Genomic DNA, 25,449 nt, shown 5'->3' on the forward strand with positions numbered 1-25,449 from the left:
AGTGAGTGATCAGAGAGAAAACTGGATAACCAATTACAAAAAACAGATGGCAAACCATACGATGAAAGTTTATTTAGAAGACCTTAATGCCAAACACGATCAAAAGCCCTTGAGATATCAAGAGTAACTACTTGGGTTTCACCGAACCTTTCCATTGAATTAGTCCATAAATGGGTAACATAAGCAAGAATATCACAAGTGGATCGACACTCACAGAATCCATACTGGCAATTGTTGATCAGACGGAAGGTTTCTAGGTAGTTTAAGAGGTCACATTTAATGGATTTCTCCATTACTTTCGAAAGACTAGAAATAATTGCAATGGGACAATAACTGGATGGGAGGGATTTGTCACCCTTTTTAGGAACTGGCTGGATATGAGCAAATTTCCAAACAGATGGAAAAACACATTTGGAATAAGAAAGTGAAAAAAGGCGGCAAACAATAGGAGTAAGTTCAGGAGCACAGATTTTGAGAACAAGTGGAGAAATACCATCGGGACCTGGAGCTTTATTAGCATCCAGATTCGTCAAAATCCTTCTGACATAGTTTTGACGGAAGACCACAGAAGGCATTCAATGGAGCGTGTTGAGAATGGAGGGAGGTGTTTTACCAAGATCATTAATACATGAGTTGGAAGAAAAATGGGAAGCTCGCAGGTCAGCTTTATCCTTGGCTGAAGTGACAACAGAACCATCTGGTTTAGACAAGGGTGGGAGCAGAGATGGGCAAAAGTTGCAGCCAATATCTTCGGCAAGAGACCAGAATGCTCGGCTACCATTAGGACAAGAAGCAAGTTTTCTACTCTTAGCCTGTTCAAACTCTAGATTGGACTGATTAATAACTGCTTTACAATTGTGAGATTTGGTGCGATATGCAACATTCGATATGCAACATTCATCTCTTGAACAGACTTAGCACATTTATTGGAAAACCAAGGTTTAGATAAAGGACGAGATTTTAAAGAGGAGTGTGTGATAAACGATTCCATTCCTGCAAGAATAATTTCACTGACACGATCTGAGCAAGCGTTGACATCAGAAGTTTTGAAACAGTAATCCGACCAAGGAAAAGAAGAAAAGAAATCTCACAGGTCATCCCATTTTGCATTCTTGTAATGCCAAACAACACGAGGTTGGGAATAACCATGAGATAAAGGCTCCATTGGAGAAGAGACAATCACCAAGTTGTGATCTGAAGTGCCTAAAGGACCTCTCACTTCGACCGTGTACTTAGAAGGGTTGTTTGTGAGAAAAACATCAAGCATGTTGGCTGTATGATTAGGATTGTTTGGTATTCTTGTAGGTAAACGAACAATCTGTGCAAGGTCATTAGTAATTGCAAAAGCCTCAGCATCTCGACCAGCTGGGTCGGTGTGACTAGAAAACGCTGGAGTTGTGAACATTAAAATCACCAAGGAAAATTACCTCCCTGTTAGGAAAGTTGAACTGGAGAGAGTCAAGTTGCAAAGAGAGGAAGTCAAAGAGCTCCAAGTGATTAGTGGAGTTGGGAGAACGGTAGAGACAACAGATGAATTTGACACAATGAGGTAGAGAGATTTTAAACCAGAGAAGATCGAAGAGAGGAGATTCCAAATACCAAGTTTCTGACAGGGAATATCAGAACGGACATATGCACAAGTACCACCTTTGAGGTGAAAGGAATCGTACAGCGAATAATTTAGGCAGTTGAGATGAGCAGTAGTTGAATCAACCGATAACTGAGATTCTGTCAGAAAAAGTACATGGGGGTTTGGCAGACTGCAAGTGGAAATGGACATTGTTGAGATTAGAATTGAGACCACGTATATTTGTGAAATAAATTAGAAAGTGCTTCGGAGGTTTAGATCTTTTCACGGATAAGCTTACTCTATTAGTTTGACAATTCATGGTGTATTCAATAGTAAGAAAAAAGTGTGAGGGGGACATGCTGTATGAAGTAATGAAATTTTTGGATATGGCATACACATGGTAAGAATATACCCTGATCCTTCACATAACGTGGCCTCGACAATGCCCCCCCCCCCACACACTACTCGGACTCCCTCCAGTCACTATCTGCCAGAGTAGAGGCAGCAAGATTATACACTAGCTGATCCGGAAGCCTCCTAGAGAGTTACCAATAGGGTCGATCCGGTGTACTAACTAGCGGCCGGCGTGCGAACACCGTTTTAGAGCTGTACCCTCAAAATGTAAGGAATAATGAATCTAGCCACGATGTTCATCATAACCTCAAAAGTCATCAATCATACTGCATGATGGAAGAGATGGGGAAGGGTTGACCAGAACTTAGCTCTAGAGACTAAACATAGGTTCCACCACTTCAAGCCTCTAATAAGCAAAGTGGTGGGTGGTATTGCACCGGTTGATGAGAGTCATCTACCACCTCATACTGCCTGGTAACGTAGAGGGGCGGCATTCCTCCATGTGGTGTGGGCGCCACACCTTGACCCCTGCTAATGTTGGTTCACACCTGGGCGGTCACCCATCATGTACTTGTGCATGGAGGTTATACCCAGGATTACTAATAGTCCCACCATCATGAAGGTGCAAGCAGAGGATTTGGCTGTCACAGACCATCCGGACTTCGTCGAAATTGGGTCCACTTGATTTGAGTGTCACCCGAATATCAGTTCCATCAGCGTTTTAGACTCCCAGGTAGCAAGTACAGTATGTCTGGCCTATCTGAAAAAATGTCTGTGACAACCTCAAGGACTGGGCCAGTAAATCAGAATGTCTTATAATGGGGGATTTTAACTACTCAGATATTGACTGCAACTTGTGGGTTGGTCAATCGCACACTAGTAAGGCTTTTGTGGATTAATTGGGTGATTGTTTTCTACAGCAGCATGTTCGAGAGGAAACCAGAGGGAGTAATACTCTGGATCTGATTATCAGCAGTGATTATTCATGCATTAAGAATTTACAGATAATGGTACCACTATGTGGCAGTGATCACAGTGTACTGATCTGGTATTTACTTAAAGATGTAACTATCATCAGGGGTAAGGGAAAGGTTTTTGCTTTCGTAAAGGTGACAACAGCAGTCTCAAAGAATTTTTAAATTCTATACACTGGGAACAACTGATGTTACCAACAGCAAGTTCTAAATGGGAAGCATTCAAGGAATTAACCATGGAAACTTTTCATGCCAACTAAGAAATACTGTTCTACGTTTAGGCGGAAATGGATGTCAGATGAATTATGAGACTCATGCAGATGATACAAAGAAAAACAGCAAAGACTTCTTTACTTATATAAACTCTAAAAGAAAAGTGATGAATCAGGTTGGTCCACTTGATATCGATGGTTTGACTGTAGATGATCCAGCTCAGATAGCTGACAAACAATGAGTATTTTGCATCTGTATTCACATGAGGAGTTGTTCGAGGAAGAGAGGGCCAGAAGTTTAACAAACACTATCAGGGAGTTCATTAATTTTGTAATAACTGAGAGCAAATTGGAGGAGAAATTGTTGAAGTTAAACATAAGAAAGGCACCTGGGGTGGATGGGATCTATCCAGTTATTCTGAGGGAGGCGACAAAGGAAGTAAGCAAACCCTTAGCCATAATTATGAGAGCATCATTGGACTCAGAGGAGGTCAAAATTGACTGGAGATGTGTAAATATATCTCCAATCCACAAAGGGGGATATAAGGGTGACACGAGTAATTATAGACCAATTAGTTTAACTTCTGTTCCGGGGAAAATAATGAAGTCACTGGTTAAAGAAACATTGCAGGATCATCTAGACAAGACTGCAGTAATAATTCAGACACAGCATGGGTTAGTTTATGGGAAGTCTTGTCTGAACGAGTTGATTGGATACTATGATGTGGTCACAAAGGAACTGGAGGCAAAAAATAATTTTGATATCATATATTTGGATATCAGGAAAGCTTTTGATACTGTTACACATTAAGGGCAAGTTGCTACAATGGAAAAAAACAACGGTTGAGTAGGAAAGACAAGAGAGTGGTAATCAATGGACACTGCTCTTCGTGGACTAATGTTATTAATGGTGTCCCCCAGGGTTCGCTGTTGGGTCCATCATTCTTTTGTATATTTATCGATGACATTGATACTGCAACAGGATCTGTAAAAGTTGAGCAATTGGGCTGAGAAGTCGCAACTGAAGTTTAACATTGACAAATGCAGAGTACTGCATACTGGTAGCAGTAACTCAGAAAAATGTACCAACTATGTGGTGTTACACTCAGAGTAGTGGAGAATGAAAGAGACCTGGGGGTAATTTTACAGTCAAATATGAAGTTTTCTGAGCAGTGCAGACAGGCGGCCAGAGCGGGCCATGGGGGTCTTATTAATGAGGTACAATAATTTTGCTAGCAGGGATAAGGAGGTGATTATCCCCTTGTATAAGGGAATGGTCAGACCACACCTTGAATACTGTATGCAGGTCTAGAGTACTGTATACAACACTACATTTAGGATGTAGTGTTCGTGGAACGAGTACAGAGAAGGGCAACAAGATTAGTGAATGGAACAAAGGGGTGCTCTTATAAAGAAAGGCTTAAGTTCTGCAAGTTGCAGCATCTGGAGACAAGGCACCTGCGAGGCGATCAGATTGAGATGTATAAAGCCCTGAATGGATTGAGCAGGATCAATGCTGATGGGATTTTTCCTCTTGCTCAGATTACAAACCTGAGGGAGCATAAACTGAAATTGAGGAAATACAGTTGTCAGATGTGCGGAAATTTGCCTTTAGCTAGCAGGTAGTTGATTGCTGGAACAAACTTCCATCTGTCATTGTGGAAGTTAATGGCTTAAATAAATTCAAGGAAGAAGTGGACAAACTTTTGGAGTGAATAGATGGGTGTAATGGGAAGGGATTTTTTTGGCTGATGCTGTATAAGTTTGCTTTCTTGCATCATATGCCTCTGCTAATGCTAATTGATTCCATCTCTACCAGAATAATTTCACTGACACGACCTGAGGAAATGTTGCCATCAAACTCCGGTGCCTAGAGGACCACTCACTTTGACTGTTTACTTGGAAGGGCTGTTTGTGAGAAAAAGTTCGAGGGTGTTGACAGTGTGGTGAGGATTGTTCTGGTATTTTGGTAGGTAAATGAACCATCTGTGTGAGGTCATTAGTAATTGCAAAAGCCTTGGCACCTGGACCAGCTGAGTCCATGGAACTAGGAAATGGAAGCCAGCTGGAGTTTTGAACATTAAAATCACCAATGAAAATTACCTCACCGTTAGGAAGGTTGGACTGAAGAAAGTTAAGTTTCAAAGGGAGGAAGTCAAAGAGTTCCAAATGATTAGTGGAATCAGGGGAACGATAAAGGAAGCAAGTGAATTTCACAGAATGTGGTAGAAAATTTTTAAGCCAGAGAAGATCAAAAGGAGGATATTCCAAATTCAGTGTCCTCCGACAGAGAATATCACAGCAGACACATGCACAAATACCATCTTTGAAGTGAAAGGAATCATAGAGCAAATAATTAGGACAACTCAGATGAGTAGTGGTTGAATCAACTGCGAATTGGAATGCTGTCAGAAAAAAGCATATAGAGTTTGGCAAACTGTAAGTGGAAATGGATATCACTGAGATATATATATTTTTATGGATATTTCCGAAATGAACAAGGAAGTATTTGGAGGTTTAGATCTTTTAGCAGATAAGTTTATTCTATCAGTCTGACTATTCATAAATTATTCAGCAGTAAGATATGGTGGGGGGGACATTTTTTATGAAGTAATGAAATTTTTGGATATGGCATGCACACAGGAAGAATATACCCATCTCCTTGATATAATGTGGCCTTGATAATGCCCCCTGCATACACACTACTTAGACTCCCTCCATTGCTATCTGGCAGAGTAGAGACAGCAAGATTATATACTAGCTGATCCAGAAGCCTCCTAGAGAATTACCAATAGGTTCAGCTCAGTGGACTATCTAGTGGCTGGCCTGCAAACACTCTTTTAGAGCTGTACTTTTGAAATGGAAAGAAGGTTGGATCTTGCCATGATGTCCATCATAACCTCAAAAGACATCAATCATACTGCACGATGGAAACGGTGAGGGGAGGGATTCCGGAGCTTTGCTCTAGAGACTAAACATGTGTTCACCACTTCAAGCTTCCAATAAGCAAAGTGGTGGTGGTGGTATTGAACTGGTTATAGAGTCGTCTACTACCTAATACTATTGGTAACACAGAGGGTCAGCATTCCTCTGTGTTGTGGATACCACACCTTGACCCCTGCTTATGTTGGTTCTCGTCAGAGTGGTCAACTCTAGTAAACTAGGTGTCACATTTAAGGACTTGCACATTTAAGGACTATACCCAGGTTACTAACAGTCCTAGCAAAGTGAAGTAGCAAGCAGAGCATTTGGTTGTCACAGAATGACTGGATTATCCAAAATTCAGTTCACTTGACTTTAATGCCACCTGAATATCAGTTCCATCAGAGTTTTTGACTTCCAGGTAGCAGGCCTATCTTGACATAACTGAGAGAATGTCTGTGACAGTCTCAAGGACCAAAAAAAAGTGCTGCCTATTAAAGGTGTGGCTATTAAATAATGAGATTATGTGCTCAGCCACTATGCACCAAGCAGCACCTGTATAACAAAGGCACAACAGTTGACCTTGAACTGTTCTCTAGTTGTCTACCAAGTCATGTTCCAACATGCTCGTTTGCTTTTCAGTAAGACAGGTTTTCATTAACTTGTGCTTCTGCAGTATGCTGAAAAATTTACAGACAAAGAATCGAACAAGGAATCAACCTCAAATTTTTTATCAAAACTAAAGAAACAACAAAGTTGAGTTGTTACATCAAGTTTATTTTATTTTATTTTTTTTTTTATGAGAACCCCAAACACGAGAGGTATTATAACCTATAGTACTTAGTACCGTGCTTGGGTTGGAGGTTGAGAAGACGAAAGAAGATATTTGTTGATATTGGACTCAAACTTCTGTAAATTGTAATTTTCAGGAAATACGTATGAAGGAAGGTTGTTCCAGAAAACGGCAGTTGAATGAATAAATGAGGAAGATGAAAAGTTGGTTCTGTGGGTTTGAAGTTGGACAGTAAATGGATGTTGGCTGGTGGCGGCACGTGTTCGGACTGTTTTGAAAGAGAGAGCGGGAATTATAGAAGCCAATTCAGAAGAACAGTGCCCATGGAAGTATCTGTAGAAGAGGCATGCAGCAGAAACAGTGCGTCTATGAGAAAGCGAGTGGAGAGACTCTGTTAGAGATGAATCATTAATTAACCTAACTGCCCTCTTCTGAATGGAATCAAGAAGCCTGAGAGAGGTTTTGGGGGCACCACCCCAGATGTGGGAACAATATTCCATGGCAGGGCGGATTTGCTATTTATACAGAGTGAGCAGCTGTTTGGGAGAAAAGTAACGCCGAGAGGGAAAGAGAAAACCAAGTTTTTTAGATGCAGAGGAAGCAATATTTGTAATGTGCTTGTGCCAAGAGAGATTAGAAGTCAGGGTAATCCCCAAAAGTGATATATCATTTTGCCTAGAAATCGGAGTGTCACTAAAGATAAGCATAGGAGCAGAAGAATCCTTTTTGCAAGATATAAGACAAGATTGAGTTTTAGAAGGGTTGAAATCAACTAAGTTGTCTTTGCCCCACTGGAGAATTACCTGAAGATCGGCATTTAAGGAATTGGCAGCAGATTTTCGAGAACTTGAAGCTGATTGAGCTGGACAAGGTTTTCTCAAAATGGAAAGTTGAATGCAATGTGCTATCATCGGAAAAACTATGGATAGGATTTCCAGTCAATGGAAGAAGGTCATTGATATACAAGAGGAAAAGAGTGGGGGAAAGAACTGAACCTTGGGGAACACCGGCATTAGTGGAGAAGTTAGAAGACAGAGAGCCATCTACCATCACCCTCAGTGAGCGATCAGAGAGAAAACTGGATAACCAATTACTAAAAACAGTTGGCAAACCATAAGATGGAAGCTTGTTTAGAAGACCTTTATGGCAAACACGATCAAAAGCCTTTGAGATGTCAAGAGCAACTACTTGTGTTTCACCGACATTTCCATTGAATTAGTCCATAAATGGGTAACATAAGCCAGAATATCACCAGTGGATCGACACTGACGGAATCCATACTGGCGATCGTTGATCAGACGGAAGGTTTCTAGGTAGTTTAAGAGTTGGCGGTTAATTGATTTCTCCATTACTTTAGAAAGAGTAGAAGTAATTGCAATGGGACGATAATTGGATGGGAGGGATTTGTCACCCTTTTTAGGAACTGGATGTATATGAGCAAATTTCCATGCAGAAGGAAAAACACCTTTGGAATAAGAAAGTGAAAAAAGGCGGCAAAGAATAGGAGTAAGTTCAGGAGCACAGGTTTTGAGAACAAGTGGAGAAATACCATCAGGACCTGGAGCTTTCTTAGCATCAAGATTCATCAAAATCCTTCTGATATCCTTTTGACGGAAGACCACGGGAGGCATTGAATGGAGCGTGTTAGGAATGGTGGGAGGTGTTTTACCAAGATCATTAATACATGAGCTAGAAGAAAAATGGGATGCTAGCAGGTCAGCTTTATCCTTGGCTGAAGTGACAACAGAACCATCTGGTTTGGACAGAGGTGGGAGCAGAGATGGGCAAAAGTTGCGGCCAATAGCTTTGGCAAGAGCCCAGAATGCTCGGCTACCATTAGGGCAAGAAGCAAGTTTTCTACTCTTAGCCTGTTCAAACTCTAGTTTGGACTGATTAATAACTGCTTTACAATTGTTGCGAGCTTTGGTGTAGGCAGAAAATGAAACTGAAGAATTAGAAACAAGCCAATTACGATATGCAACGTTCTTCTCTTGGACAGCCTTAGCACATTTATTGGAAAACCAAGGTTTAGATAAAGGACGAGATTTTAAAGTGGAGTGTGGGATAAAGGATTCCATTCCTGCAAGAATAATTTCACTGACACGATCTGAGCAAACGTTGACATCAGAAGTTTTGAAACAGTAATCAGACCAAGGAAAAGAAGAAAAGAAGTCTCGCAGGTCATCCCATTTTGCATTCTTGTAATGCCAAACAATACGAGGTTTGGAATGGCCATGAGATAAAGGTTCCATTGGAGAAGAGACAATCACCAAGTTATGATCTGAAGTGCCTAAAGGACCTCTCACTTCAACCTTGTACTTAGAAGGGTTGTTTGTGAGAAAAAGATCAAGCGTATTGGCTGTATGATTAGGATTGTCCGGTATTCTTGTAGGTAAATGAACAATCTGTGCTAGGTCATTAGTAATTGCAAAAGCCTCAGCATCTCGACCTGCTGGGTCGGTGTGACTAGAAAACGGAAGCCAGCTGGAGTTGTGAATGTTAAAATCACCAAGGAAAATCACCTCACTGTTAGGAAAGTTGGACTGGAGAAAGTCAAGTTGCAAAGAGAGGAAGTCAAAGAGCTCCAAGTGATTAGTGGAGTTGGGAGAACGGTAGAGACAACAGATGAATTTTACACAATGAGGCAGAGAGATTTTAAGCCAGAGAAGATCAAAGAGAGGAGATTCCAAATTGCCAAGTCTCTGACAAGAAATATCAGAACGGACATATGCACAAGTACCACCTTTGAGGCGAAAGGAATCAGACAGCAAATAATTTGGACATCTGAGATGAGCAGTAGTTGAATCAACTGATAACTGAGATTCAGTCAGAAAAAAGTACATGGGGTTTGGAAGACTGCAAGTGGAAATGGACATCGTTGAGATTAGAATTGAGACCAAGTATATTTGTGAAATGAATTAGGAAGTCCTTGGGAGGTTTAGATCTTTTCGCAGATAAGCTTGCTCTATTATTTTGACAATTCATGGTGTATTCAATTGTAAGAAAAAGTGGGTGGGACATGCTGTATGAAGTAATGAAATTTTTGGATATGGCGTACATGTGGTAAGAATATACCCAGATCCTTGACATAACGTGGCCTCGACAATGCTCCCTGCATACACACTACTCGGACTCCCTCCAGTCACTATCTGGCAGAGTAGAGGTAGCAAGATTATACACTAGCTGATCCGGAAGCTTCCTAGAGATTTACCAATAGGTTCAGTCCGGTGTACTAACTAGCGGCCGGCCTGCGAACACCGTTTTAGAGCTGTACCCTCGAAATGTAAGGAATATTGGATCTCGCCACGACATTTATCACAACCTCAAAAATCAATCATACTGCATGATGGAAGAGATAGGGAAGGGTTGGCCGGAACTTAGCTCTAGAGACTAAACATGGGTTCCACCACTTCAAGCCTCCAATAAGCAAAGTGGTGGTATTTCACCGGTTGATGAGAGTCATCTACCACTTAGTACTGCCTGGTAACATAGAGGGGCGGCGTTCCTCCATGTGGTGTGGGCGCCACACCTTGACCCTTGCTTACGTTGGTTCACACCTGGGTGGTCACCAACCATGTACTTGTGCATGAAGGTTATACCCAGGATTACTAACAGTCCCACCATCGTGAAGGTGCAAGCAGAGGATTTGGCTGTCATAGACCGTCCGGACTTTGCCGAAATTGGGTCCACTTTGACTTGAGTGTCACCCGAATATCAGTTCCATCAGCGTTTTAGACTCCCAGGTAGCAAGAACAGCTTGTCTGGCATATCAGAGAGAATGTCTGTGACAACCTCAAGGACCGAACGGTCCTTGAGGTTGTCACAGACATTCACAGACATTATGGGGAAGATACTATATGAATAGCTCACATGTTTGAATGGCATAAAAGATTTTTAGAATGAAGAGAGAATATAGAAGACAATGAATGACCAGGCTGTCCAGTATCCATGAAAACTGATGAAAATGTCAACTGGCTAACGACATTGATTAAATGGTTGCATCAGAACTCAACATGGACAAAAACAAAAACAAAGAAAATTTAGACATGAGAAGAGTGTGTTTCGAAGCTGATGCCAAAAATTTTGAATGAAGATCAAAGAATGAATAAGAGGTTTGTGAAAATGTTGTGGAAAAAAAACAAAAGAGCTAGACTTTCTGAGTACTGTAATTACTTGCGATGAAAGTTGGCTGTTCCAGTATAACCCAGAAACTAAAAGTCAGTCAATGCAATGGAAGACAAAACAATCACCCAAACCAAAACAAGCAAGAATATCAAAATCAAAAACGAAAACCATGTTTCTTGTTTTTTTGATATTAAAGGAATTATTATAGCTGAATACATCCCACCAAATCAGACAGTCAATCAAACAAACATACATTGAAAAAATCTGAAGGAAGAGTCCTGAATTCTGGAAGGATGGTTGAATGCTCTACCACACAATGCACTCTGTGTTTGCCAGTTTCTGGCCAAAAAACAAATTCCTGTGCATGAACATGCACCATACTCACCAGCAATTATGGATTATTATGGCTGAATATGTCCCACCAAATCAGACTGCCAATCAAAGGTACTACATTGAAGTTCTGACAAGGCTACATGAAAAAATTTGAAAGAAGAAACCTGAATTGTGGATGGGTGGGTGGATGATCCATCAAGACAATGCTCCACAATATAATGTACTCTCTGATCGCCAGTTTCCGGCCCAAATACAAATCCCTGTGTGACAACATGCACCCTATTCCAAACTAAGCCCCTTATGACTTGGTCTCCCCTAAACTGAAAAGTGAACTTAAGGGAACCCATTTTCAGCCCATCAAAGTCATTCAATAAAAGATGATCAAAGTATTATTATTAGCCATATGGTGCAAGGAAGCCTGGGACTTATGCTGCACCAGCCAAAAAAAAAAAATTCTCAGTTACCCTGAGGGTAAGAGAGAGAAAGTAGAAAAAAATCACCAAGAAGAAGAAGAATAATGAGAGATTTTATAATGGGAGATTTTAATTTCCCAGATATTGACTTGAGTTTGGGGGCTGGTCACTCACACACTAACAAGGCTTTTGTGGATTTATTGGATGATTGTTTTCTACATCAGCATGTTCGGGAGGCAACTAGAGGGAGGAATACTCTTGATTTGATTATCAGCAGTGATTCTTCATGCATTAAGAATCTGCAGATAAATGAACCACTAGGTGGCAGTGATCACAGTGTGCTGAAGTGGGTTTTACTCAAAGAGGTAACTACCATTATGGGTAAAGGGAAGGGTTATTGCTTTCGTAAAGGCGACTACGATGGACTGAGACAGTATTTAAATTCTATACAGTGGGACCAACTGATAATGTTACCAACAGCAAATGCAAAATGGAAAGCATTCAAAGAACTTATCTTGGAAGCTACTAGGCTTTACATACCAACTAAGAAATATTGTTCAAGGTTTAGGCCTAAATGGATGTCAGATGAACTGATGAGGCAAATGGCAGAGAAGAAACATGCATGGGATACATACAAATTAACACGACACAGAAGCCTATGATAGATACAAGTTGATCTGTAACCAAGTTACAAAGGAGGTTAGGCAGGCGAAAGCAGAGTACGAGAAATCTTTGGCAAGGGATGCAAAGAAAAACAGCAAAGAGTTCTTTACTTATGTAAACTCTAGAAGGAAGGGGATGAATCAGATTGGTCCACTTGATATCGATGGGTCAACTGTTGATGATCCTGCTCAGGTAGCTAACAAACTAAATGAATATTTTGCATCGACATTCACACATGAGGAGTTATTTAGCGAGGGGAAAGCCACGGGTGTATTCAACTCTAGCAGTAAGCTAGAGAATCTTGTAATAACTGAGAGTAAAGTGGAGGAGAAACTGTTGAAGATAAACACAAGAAAGGCACCTGGGGTGGATGGGATCTATCCAGTTATATTAAAGGAGGCAGCAGAGGAAGTAAGCAAACCCTTAGCCATAATTATGAGAGCTTCCTTGGACTCAGCGGAGGTACTCACAGGCTGGAGATGTGCAAATGTGACCACAATTCACAAAGGAGGATCAAAGGCTGACACAAGCAATTATAGACCTGTGAGTTTAACTTCTGTTCCAGGAAAATTAATGGAGGCACTAGTTAAAGAAGCACTGCAGGATCATTTAGACAAGACTTCAGTTATAGCTTGGACACAGCATGGTTTTGTTAAGGGGAAGTTTTGCCTGACCAATTTGATTGGATACTATGATGCAGTCACAAAGGAACTGGATGCAGGGAATAACTTTGATATTATATACTTGGATCTTAGAATGGCTTTTGATACTGTTGCACATGGAAGACTGCTGCACAAATTGGAGCAGTGGGACATTGGAGGCAAATTATTGCTGTGGATAAAGGGGTGGCTGAGGGGGAGAAGACAGAGTGGTAATCAATGGACACTGCTCATCGGGGACTAATTTTATTAGTGGAGTCCCTCAGGGCTCAGTGTTGGGTCCATTATTGTTTTCTGTATTCATAAATGATATTGATGATGGTATATCAAGTTTAATGTCGAAGTTTGCAGACGATACAAAGGTAGGCAGGGTTGTCAAGGACACAACTGACACTATGCTGCTGCAACAGGATCTGGAAAGGTTGAGCAGATGGGCTGAGAGGTGGCAAATGGAGTTTAACATTGACAAATGTAAAGTACTACACATGGGAAACAGCAACCCCAGAGCAACGTATCGACTCTGGTACTACACTGACAGTGGTAGAGAATAAAAGGGACCTGGGGGTGGTTGTGCAGACAGATATGAAGTTCTCTGAGCAGTGCAGACGGGCTGCAAGAGTAGCTCATGGTGTATTGTCAATGATATATAGGAATATTTCTAGCAGGGATAAGGAGGTGATTATTCCCTTGTATAAGGCAATGGTCAGGCTACACCTAGAGTACTGTATACAGGTCTGGAGGCCTCATTTCAAGAAGGATGTAGAGCTGCTGGAACGAGTACAGAGAAGGGCAACAAGATTAGTGAATGGAACAAAGGGGTGCTCTTACGAAGAAAGGCTTAAGTTTTGCAAATTACAGTGTCTGGAGACTAGGGACCAGCGAGGTGATCTGACAGAGGTGTATAAATCATTGAATGGTTTGAGCATGCTCAATGCTGATGGGATTCTTCCTCTCGCTCAGAATAATCAACTGAGAGGGCATAAATTCAAATTGAGGAAAGACAGATGTAGGATAGACGTGCGGAAATTTGCCTTTAGCCAGCGAGTGGTTGGTTGGTGGAACAGACTTCCATCCCTTGTCGTGGAAGTTGATAGCCTAAATAAGTTTAAGGCTCAGCTGGACTGGTATTTTGAATGAACAGAGTGGTGAAGTGGAAGTGGGTTTTTTTTTTTTTTTTGCCTGATGCTGCATAAGCTTGCTTTCTTGCGTCAAATGCCTCTACTAATGCCAATGCTGTACTCCAAATGAAATAGCTAACGTTTATTTAAATTTTTTTTTTTTTTTTTTGTTAAATGTTTAATTACTTAACAAGTACAGTTCACTGTTGAAAAAAACCCATGAATTAGGGTTGAATTTGAAATTGTCTGCAATTCTGCCCAGACACTATAGGAGGGAGTATATGATGAGAGCCTTGCCGATCAATTCGGCCCTGGAAAGATTGTGCTCAAGGGGTAGAATTTTTTTCAGCCTGGTCTATACTTGTTAACAGGAGAGACTGCTTCTGCAGGTATCGGATACACTTAAACAGAAAGGGTGCAAGAAGATATTTGCTGATGCTATCAAGGCAGTGTTAGGCGGGTCGGAAAACTGCTAGCTTGGGGGGATACAAAGATTAATAGATTAACAGTAGTCATTGGCAGAGGTGAAAGTGATTCTTGCACTACTTCTATTGGAATGAGCAGAAACCTGAAAAACAAGGTGCAATATATTTCAGAGACTGCTAGGAGTCATTGCGGTATAAGTAAAGACATGGGTTGTGCTAGGGTAGCTAGGAATAGAAACAGGTGCATGTATACTTCCGTGTATAACAATGCTAGGAGTGTGGTAAATAAATTTGATGAATTTGAGGTATTGCTCAAAGCATCAAAGGCAGATATTGTTGGGATATCAGAGACGTGGTGTCACACAGATATAAGGGATGCAGAACTGCAATTTGGTGAGTACAACATCTACAGAAAGGATAGACAGGATAGGAAGGGAGGAGGGGTTATGCTATTAGTTAAGAAGCACATAAAATCCAAGGAAGTGAAGCCAGTCGACATCACTGGACAGTGCAGTGTCGAGTCAGTTTGGTGTGACATAAGCATTGGGAGATCAAAATTGAGAGTAGGAGTGTGCTATAGGCCTAATGACTCTGATGAGTATAATAAGAAACAGTACAGGGATATAGAGTGGGCCAGTAAATCAGAGAGTCTTATAATGGGGGAATTTAATTTCCTAGATATTGACTGGAATTTGTGGGTTGGTCACTCACACACTAGCAAGGCTTTTGTGGATTTATTGGATGATTGTTTTCTACATCATGTTCGGGAGGCAACTAGAGGGAGTAATACTCTTGATTTGATTATCAGTAGTGATTCTTCATGCATTAAGAATCTGCAGATAAAGGAACCACTAGGTGGCAGTGTGTTCAAGTTGGAGTTACTCAAAGAGGTAACTACAATCAGGGGTAAAGGGCAGGGTTATTGCTTTCGTAAAGGTGACTACGATGGTCTGAAACAGTATTTAAATTCTATACAGTGGGACCAATTGAGGATGTTATCAACAGCAAATTCAAAATGGGAAGCATTCAAAGAACTTATCTTGGAAGCTACTAGGCTTTACATACCAACTAAAAAATATTGTTCAAGGTTTAGGTCTAAATGGAAGGCAGATGAACTAATGAGACATATGACAGAGAAAAAAATGCATGCGATACATATAAATTAACATGTGACACAGAAGCCTATGATAGATACAAACTGATCTGTAACCAAGTTACAGAGGAGGGTAGGCAGGCAAAGGCAGATTACGAGAAATCTTTGGCAAGGGATGCAATGAAAAACAGAAAAGAGTTCTTTACTTATGTAAACTGGAAAAGGAAGGGGATGAATTAGATTAGTCCACTTGATATCGATGGGTCAACTGTTGATGATCCTGTTCAGGTAGCTAACAAAGTAAATGAATATTTTGCATCGACATTCACACATGAGGAGTTATTCAGCGAGGGGAATGCCAGACATGTATTCAACTCTTGCAGTAAGGTAGAGAATCTTGTAATAAAGTGGAGGAGAAATTGTTGAAGATAAACACAAGAAAGGCACCTGGCGTGGATGGGATCTACCCAGTTATATTAAAGGAGGCAGCAAAGGAAGTAAGCAAACCCTTAGCCATAATTATGAGAGCTTCCTTGGACTCAGGGGAGGTACCCACAGACTGGAGATGTGCAAATGTGACCCCAATTCACAAAGGAGGATCAAAGGCGGACACAAATAATTATACACCTGTGAGTTTAACTTCTCTTTCAGGAAAATTAATGGAGGCACTGGTTAGAGAAGCACTGCAGGATCAGAAGACAGAGAGTGGTAATCAATGGACACTGCTCATCGTGGACTAATGTTATTAGTGGAGTCCCTCAGGGTTCAGTGTTGGGTCCATTATTGTTTTCTGTATTTATAAATGATATTGATGATGGTATATCAAGCTTAATGTCCAAGTTTGCGTGGGAGTAATTGTGCAGGAAGATATGAAGTTCTCTGAGCAGTGAAGACGGGCTGCAAGATTAGCTCATGGTGTCTTGTCAATGATATACAGGAATTTTTCTAGCAGGGATAAAGAGGTGATTATTCCCTTGTATAAGGCAATGGTCAGGCCACAACTTGAGTACTGTATACAGGTCTGGAGGCCTCATTTCAAGAAGTATGTAGAGCTGCTGGAATGAGTACTGAGAAGGGCAACAAGATTAGTGAATGGAACAAAAGGGTACTGTTACGAAGAAAGGCTTAAGTTTAGCAAATTACAGTGTCTGGAGACTAGGCACCAGGGAGGTGATCTGATAGAGGTGTATAAAGCCTTGAATGGTTTGAGCATGCTCAATGCTGATTCGATTCTTCCTCTTGCTCAGAATGATCATCTAAGAGGGCATAAATTCAAATCAAGGAGAGACATGTAGGATAGACGTGCGGAAATTTGCCTTTAGCCAGCGGGTAGTTGGTTGGTGGAACAGACTTCCATCCCTTGTCGTGGAAGTTGATAGCCGAAATAAATTTAAGGCTCAGCTGGACAGGTATTTCGAGCGAACGGAGGGGTGAAGTGGAAGTGGGTTTTTTTTTTTTTTTTTTTTTTTGGCTGATGCTGCATAAGCTTGCTTTCTTGCATCATATGCCTCTACTAATGCTAAATGCTAATGCTAATCTCATGCATCTTTCACATATCAGTTTACTCAAATGAAACAGCACTTCCCTATGCACTGTTGAGTCAGTTTGGTGTGACATAAGCACTGCGAAAGCAAAAATAAGAGTAGGAGTGTGTTATAGGCCTAATGACTCGAATGAGTACAATGAACAATTGTACAGAGAAATAGAGTGGGCTAGTAAACCGGAATGTCATATAATGGGGGATTTTAACTTCCCAGATATTGACTGGAACTTGTGGTTGGTCACTTACACACTAGTCAGACTTTTGTGGATTTATTGGATGATTGTTTTCTGCAGCAGCATATTCGAGAGGCAACCAGAGAAAGTAATACTGTTGATCTGGTTAATCAGCAGTGATCATTCGTGTATTAAGAATTTGCAGATAAAGGAACCACTAGGTGGCAGTGATCACAGTGTACTGATGTGGGATTTACTTAAAGATTTAATTACCATCAGGGGTAAAGGAAAGGGTTTTTGCTTCCGTAAAGGTGAGTGCAGTGGTCTCCGGCAGTTTTTAAATTCTGTACAGTGGGATCAACTGACGTTACCAACAGTAAATTCTAAGTGGGAAGCATTCAAGGAATTAATCGTGGAAGCTACTAAAAGTTTCATACCTATTAAGAAATATTGTTCAAGGTTTAGGCCTAAATGGTTATCAAATGAACTAATGAAACTCTTAACAGAGAAAAAAAATGCATGGGATGCACATAAATTATCAAGCGACTCAGAAGCCTATGGCAGATATAAGCTAGTCTGTAATCAGGTCACAAAGGAGGTTAGCCAGGCAAAGGCAGATTACGAGAAATCCTTGGCAAAAGATGCTAAGACACAGCAAGGATTTCTTTACTTATATAAATTCTAAAAGGAAGGGGATGAATCTGATTGGTCCACTAGACATCGATGGTTCGACTGTTGATGATCCTGCTGAGATAGCAAACAAACTGAATGAGTATTTTGCATCTACATTCACAGATGAGGAATTATTAAGGTTTGAAAATGGCAGAAGGTTATCAAATTGTAGCAGGTTACTTAATGATTTTGTAATAACTGAAAGCAAAGTGGAGGAGAAATTGTTGACGTTAAGCATAAGAAAAGCACCTGGGGTGGATGGGATTTGTAGTTATATTAAAGGAGGCGGCAAAGCAACTAAGCAAACCCTTAGCCATAATTATGAGAGCATCCTTGGACTCAGGGGAGGTTCCCATGTACTGGAGATGTGCAAATGTGTCCCCAATTCACAAACGGGGATCGAAGGGTGACACGAGTAATTACAGACCAATTAGTTTAACTTGTTGCGGATAAAATAATGCAGTCACTGGTTAAAGATGCGTTGCAGGATCATCTAGACAAGACTGCAGCAATAATTCAGGCACAGCATGGGTTTGTTAAGGGAAAGTCTTGTCTGACAAATTTGATAGGATATTATGATGTGGTTACAAAGGAACTGGATGCAAAAAATAATTTTGATATCATATATTTGGATTTCAGGAAAGCTTTTGGCACTGTTGCGCATGAAAGACTATTGTACAAATTGGAGCAGAATGGTATTAAGGGTAATTTGCTACAATGGATAAAAGGATGGTTAAGTGGGAAAAGACAGAGGGTGGTAATCAATGGGTGCTGCTCTTCGTGGACTAATGTTATTAGTGGAGTCCCACAGGGTTCGGTTGGGTCCACTGTTGTTTTGTATATTTATCAATGATATTGATGAAGGTATATCAGGCTTAATGTCGAAGTTTCCAGATGATACAAAGGTTGGCAGGGTTGTTAATGACAGTAATGGCAGTGTGCTACTGCAACAGGATCTAGATAATTTGGGCAGATGGCCTAAGAAGTGGCAACTGAAGTTTAACCTTGACAAATGCAAAGTACTGCATATGGGTAGAAGTAACCCCAGAGGAATGTACCAACTGTGTGGTACTAAACTTAAGGTGGTAGAAAATGAAAAAGACCTGGGAGTAATTGTGCAGTCAGATATGAAGTTTTCTGAGCAATGCAGATAGGTTGCCAGGGCAGATCATGGGGTTTTGTCAATGATATATACGAATTTTGCTAGCAGGGAGACGGAGGTGATTGTCCCTCTGTATAAGCCAATGGTCAGGCCACGCCTTGAGTACTGCGTACAGGTCTGGAGGCCTCATTTTAGGAAGGATGTAGATTTACTTGAGCGTGTACAGAGAAAGGCAACAAGATTGGTGAGGGGAATTAAGGGATCCCCTTACCAAGAGAGGCTTAAGTTCTGCAAATTGCAATGGCAGGAGACTAGGCACCTGCGCTGTGATCTGATTGAGGTGTATAAGGCCTTGAATGGGTTGAGAACGCTGAATTCTGATGGGATCCTTCCACTTGTTCGGATTACAAACCTGAGGGGTCATAAATTCTAATTAAGAAAAGACGGATGTAGAATAAATGTTCGGAAATTTGCCTTTAGCCAGCGGGTTGTTAATTGCTGGAACCAACTTCCATCTGTCATTGTGGAATTTGATAGGTTGAATAAATTCAAGGAGAAACTGGACAGACATTTGGAGGGAATGGTGTGATTTTTTTTTTTTTTTTTTTGGCTGGTGCTGCATAAGCTCATACACTTGCTTTCTTGCATCACATGCCACTACTACTACTACTACTATCACAATCTCAAGTACTCAAAAAAGTACTGTTTGAAATAGTGCAATATCGAGGCAACTCATTATAAAAGCGGAGAAAAGAAAATTATATTCAAATAAATGGCCACTCATCAGTAATGAAATGCTGAAGTAGTACAATACAGTATCAATGGAACACACTGTGAAGAATGAATGAGTCTATGAGAGCTCTATGACATTACATGAAGAGAAAACATACTTTAGTAGTAGTAGTAGTGGCATCTGATGCAAGAAAGCATGTGTATGAGCATATGCAGCATCAGCCAAAAAAAAAAAAAAAAAAAATCACACCATTCCCTCCAAATGCCTGTCCAGTTCCTCCTTAAATTTATTCCACCTATCAACTTCCACAACAACAGAAGGAAGTTTGTTCCAGCAATTAACCACCCGCTGGCTAAAGGAAAATTTCCGCACATCTATTCTACATCTGTCTTTTCTTAATTTGAATTTATGCCCCCTTAGGTTCGTAATCTGAACAAGTGGAAGGATCTCATCAGAATTCAGCGTGCTCAACCCATTCAAGGCTTATATACCTGAATCAGATCACTGCGCAGGTGCCTAGTCTCCAGCCACTGCAATTTGCAGAACTTAAGCCTCTCTTGGTAAGAGGATCCCTTCATTCCCTTCACCAATCGTGTTGCCCTTCTCTGTACACGTTCAAGTAAATCTACATCCTTCCTAAAATGAGGCCTCCAGACCTGTACGCAGTACTCAAGGCGTGGCCTGATCATTGCCTTATACTGAGGGATAATCACCTCCTTTTCCCTGCTAGCAAAATTCCTATATATCATTGACAAAACCCCATGACCTGCTCTGGCAGCCTGTCTTCATTGCTCAGAAAACTTCATATCTGCCTGCACAATTACTCCCAGGTCTTTTTCATTTTCTACCACCTTAAGTGTAGTACCACACAGTTGGTACGTTTCTCTGAGGTACCCATATGCAGTACTTTGCATTTGTCAAGGTTAAACTTCAGTTGCCACTTCTTAGGCCATCTGCCCAAATTATCTAGATCCTGTTGCAGTAGCACACTGCCATTACAACTCTTTATTAATATTAATTTAACACCAACTAACATAATTACGAATTGGTGACAATTTCATTTATGGTGATAGTGCAATACCGAACAATTCACTGTAAAGGTACAGAACCTTCCATAACCTTTAACAACTAACTGATTAAAACAATGTCAAAAGATTTTTAATGAGCTAATATTTAATGTGAGGAATGCTGTAAAACATAGTAAGGTGGTTATTTAATGGTGTCTAGTCAATTCATTAATAGAAGATTGAAAAGTTTTGATATGGGGTTATGGAGAAAGACAGAAAAGATCAGGATGGATGGTTGGATAAAATTAGAAGAGATGCTTGACTGAAATAGTCAGAAGGTGGAAGAGAAATTGGATTTGACATGTGTTGTGAGGTGTGGATTGATAAAGGATGTGATGGTGGGAGAAAGTTGAGGGGAAGAAGTCCAGAACTGTTATTTGTTGTTTTAGTTAGTTGTTGGCGCATCGGCTTCTGTGGCCATAATGCACCTCCCAAGGTTTTTGCAGTATTCTGATCCAAGCCCAAGGTGGGATTCGAATCCGTGACCTTTGGGTTGCCAGGCAGGCAGTTTACCCACCCGGCTAGCCCAGTCGGCGAAGTCCAGAGCCTGATGGAGAAAAACTATAATGGAAGCAATGAGAAGGGCGGTGCATATAGAAAGATGAAGAGGGCTGAGGATAGGGAGATATGGTGTTGTTGAGTGTATGCATGGACCTGCCCTTGACAGAACATTAATAATAATAACTAATTCACTGAACAGTTATTTACTAATTGAATTAATTCAATTCTGAAGCAACTCATAAAGGTGGATAGTTTTAGATATTGAATATATTTTCCATTTACCATTATTTTTAAATATTTCATGCACACAAATAAAATGGTACTGTGTGCAAGTGACTGGAAATGTTTATATAACAGTTTTTTTTTTTAGTAAGATGACTCCATAAAAACTAGGTCTTTTATTGAAGTCATTAAAATTCATTCTACAACAAGCAGCATTTGCATAGAGTAGCTGGAAATATAATACTGCTATACTGCTCCACCTAAACACTGAGGCAGGCAGTTAACTAATCAAATTTATGACATGTTGATGATGATGCCATCATGTAAACTAACTGTAGCATTTGAAAGTTGGTAGCAGCTGTTCTTCATCATTACCAAAAATACTTTCATTTACCTTTTTTTATTATTTGAAAAATAATGCTATACTGATACTGAAGCAACTTATTATGACATGAGGAGCTGACACCACATTGGGTGAACTAAGGAACAATATTTTTCATTTTATTTACTTGGCACACTAGGAAATTAAAAGGATGATATTGTCATAATATTTCTCAATCCATCCTTCCAGGATTTCTATGAATGAGTGTGTTACTCATTCATAGAAATTTGTGTTAATTTGTGTTACTGATAACATAATACCTCATTTCTTACAAAATTAAATATTTTTTTTATTGCAAAAGAACAAAGTGATGAAACAAATCTTTTTTTTTGTTTGTTTGTTTTGGAGATGGACTAAAATTTTTGTTTAAACTACCACGCTTATTACAAAATTTGGAAAAATGTCATATTTAGAGGAACTGTAGATAATTGCAAAAATAATAAAAATTAAAATGATCAAAATGAACTGATTTTACTTATGATCATTATGCATTAATATTATAAAATTTAAATTTGACTAAGAATTATTTGACTACTATTTCAAAAGCAATGCTGTCAGACTTACTTGGTAAGGTGGTGGTGGACCCAGCTGATCAGATGATGATTCACGGGCACTTTGGTTTTCTCTTAAGAGAGAAATATCATCAGTAGAAACAGACTTCAAACAGTTACCCATTCTATACAGTTAAATATTTCTTTTTTTTTAGCTGGAGTTTTCAAGTGCTTTACGATGTTCATACCACAAAGAGGTGTCGGATTGCTGAATGTGTATATATCTATCTATCAAAATATATATATATATATACACACACACTGCATATGTATGTGTATATATATATATATATATACACACACACACAAAGCAAGAGGAATTATGCAGAAATAATCTGCATTACCAGCGAATACTTAATTAAGTTTTAAAGAGGCAGAAAATATTTTCCACTTGAAGGCAGCTCTACTTTTGCTCCTTACTGGATTTCTTAGCATCTGTTTTCGTCAAGGGTTTTGGCAATAACACAACGGAGGGCAAGTTTGAATATACTGATATAAAGAATTTTAAAAGTTTCTCTTATATTATCGTTTGCTTGGCTGTTCATTCTGCTTCTGCACTTCCGCAGTAGTAAAGTAGATGCTTAGCACTATTTCTAATTCCGTTGTTTGTATGTTAAGTTTTCAACACCAAAAGGATGGTCAATTCATTTTCTTTTTAAATATATATATATATCGACACACAGGACGAAAAACAATATATTCCCTAATTAAATGGAAGGAGATTTTGATGACTGCATAGAATTCACTAAAAAAACAACACTATAGTGGACATTACATGTTAAACAAATAATTATGAATTGCTTTCATCTTTACAACACTTAACTTTCACGCTTCTCTTCCAGCTGACCGTTTAGAGCAGCCTATCCCTATTCTACCCTGATTGCTTTGTTTACGAATAAGAATAAAATAAAATCCGCTTGCTTCGTATTTTGCTCGTGATGCGTTTGTTATTCTTGCCAAACTAAAAAAAAAAGAAGGTAGCTATTTAGATTAAAATAAGTATTACCTGAAACGAGATGATTTTATAATTTATTAAGTAAACAACGATAATAACTAGGCAGCTTAGATATTTAATGTCCAATCATTGCTCTGCTGCATGTACTTTTGAAATAGGCTGTGGACAGTGGTTTTGTGTAACTGTCTTAGAATTGACGTTGGAGATCGTCAAGTAAGTGTTCTACACTGTACCTTCCGCGGTGGAAATTGTAGTTATCTTCTGTTCAATAATATTTTTCATTGTAAACCGGTAATTATTGCATTTGTTGAGTACCCCGTTAGGTTTGTTGGTGGTCAGTCCTTTATATTATCAGCAAAAAAAAAAAAAAAAAATGGTTCTGAACTATTATTTTTTTTCTTCGATATTAGTACAGCTATTCGGGAAGTTTGTACAAACTGACAAGAGTGCCATTTTTTTTTTTTTTTTTTTGATACATCGATTACTTCGGTGATAGTTCTCCCAGTTCGCGCGTATTAGTTTGCTCCATGCATATTTAATTGCCGATTTGAACGCTGTGCGGGTTTGAAAACCGTATCGTCTGCAAACTTGGATATTAAGTCTGATATACCTTCATCAGTATTATTAATAAATACAGAAAACAACAATGGGGCCCAACACAGTGGCGGACCCCAATAACATTAGTGGCCCACTCTCTTTCTTTATGCAGTTGTTCTTTATACTCATCAGGCCTATAACACACTCCTCTTGGCTAGACTCAGACTGCCAACCTTCCATTGAATCTTTATAATTGCATGAAGGATTACCTGGCTGATAGAGCAGTGCAAGGTACCACACCATATAAATGCCCCAGTCGCCCAGTCCGCAGGGGCTGCCCCCAGGGTTCTGTCCTGGGGCCACTCCTGTGGAACTTTGTCTTAGACGAATTCCTCGCCATGGATCTGGGTGGTGTGGAGGCCCAGGCCTATGTAGATGACTTGGTCTTGACCATCAAGGCTGACAACAGATCCTGCCTAGAAATGCAAGCAAATGGTGCTCTGCAAAAGCTGCTAGATTGGACGAAGCTACACTTGCTCAAACTAGCACCCGACAAGACAAAATCGGTGCTGCTAAAAGGTACGCTAGACTTAAATAGACCACCACAAATTAAGATTGAGAATAAAACAGTTAAGCTGTGCGAACAGATTAAATACCTAGGAATAATCCTGGACAGAAAATTAAATTTCAAGCCACACCTAGAATATATTAAACAAAAGATAAGAAGATACACCTCCCTCATCGCTAGAGTCACTTGCAGGGACTGGGAACTCGGATGTACTACCCTGTCTCTCTACTACAATGCTCTCTTTATCCCTGCCATCACATATGGCTCCCCTGTCTGGTGCACGAGGCGGGACTAGAAGTGAATAAACGGATCCTCGAAACCATTCAGAGGACCATTCTCCTTACCATGTCGAGAGCAACTAGAACGACTAGCATGGCTGCCCACTAAGTCCTGGTAGGAGTTCTCCCCCTGGATCTCAAAGCTACCCGCTGTGGTCTGCTCTACCATCTTGCCAGAAACACATCGGCTACAATGTATGACCTCACCACTGACATCACTAATGACCGCAACTGTGAGAAGAGAAGAATCACCGACCACCTCGTCCAGATTTGGCAGAGGAGATGGAGCAACACAGAAAAAGGTGCAGTGACTAGAAGATTCCTTCCTCCCCACTGTCACGAAGCTGTACCCTAAGGCGCCAGCGTGGTTTCACCCCAGTCCAAATACCTCCTTACAGGACACGGCCTGTTTAAAGCTAAACTTCACCAACTTCGCATCATAAATAATGCGGACTGTCCCTGTGGCAACCCGGAGTCCTGGAGACACTTAATGTTGGAGTGCGATTTGTAT

The 25,449-nt window shown here is 40.2% G+C and overlaps 2 protein-coding genes across 4 annotated transcripts in view; one reads left to right on the forward strand and one right to left on the reverse strand.

The window, feature by feature from the left end:
* Window positions 1-22,880, reverse strand: part of LOC150078489 (RING finger protein 11-like) — a 97,854-nt gene extending 74,974 nt beyond the window's left edge. The window contains exon 1 of the mRNA XM_090385528.1: window positions 22,614-22,880. Within this exon, the coding sequence (XP_090241654.1) occupies window positions 22,614-22,724 (111 nt within the window). The 5' untranslated portion in view covers window positions 22,725-22,880. The remainder of the gene's footprint in view (window positions 1-22,613) is intronic.
* Window positions 22,881-23,621: 741 nt separating this feature from the next.
* The window catches only part of LOC150078490 (uncharacterized), a 160,323-nt gene continuing 158,495 nt past the window's right edge, over window positions 23,622-25,449 (forward strand). For 2 of the 3 annotated variants that reach the window (XM_090385525.1, XM_090385527.1), the window contains exon 1: window positions 23,622-23,768. The gene's annotated coding sequence lies outside the window, so the exon portion shown is untranslated. Of the gene's footprint in view, window positions 23,769-24,588; window positions 24,672-25,449 lie in introns of those variants that run through there. The other variant, XM_090385526.1, reaches the window with a different exon arrangement.

This window comes from Mastigoproctus giganteus, chromosome 11 (assembly GCF_048544385.1).
Source record: "Mastigoproctus giganteus isolate SK-2022 chromosome 11, ASM4854438v1, whole genome shotgun sequence".
Taxonomy (NCBI): Eukaryota; Metazoa; Arthropoda; class Arachnida; order Uropygi; family Thelyphonidae; genus Mastigoproctus; species Mastigoproctus giganteus.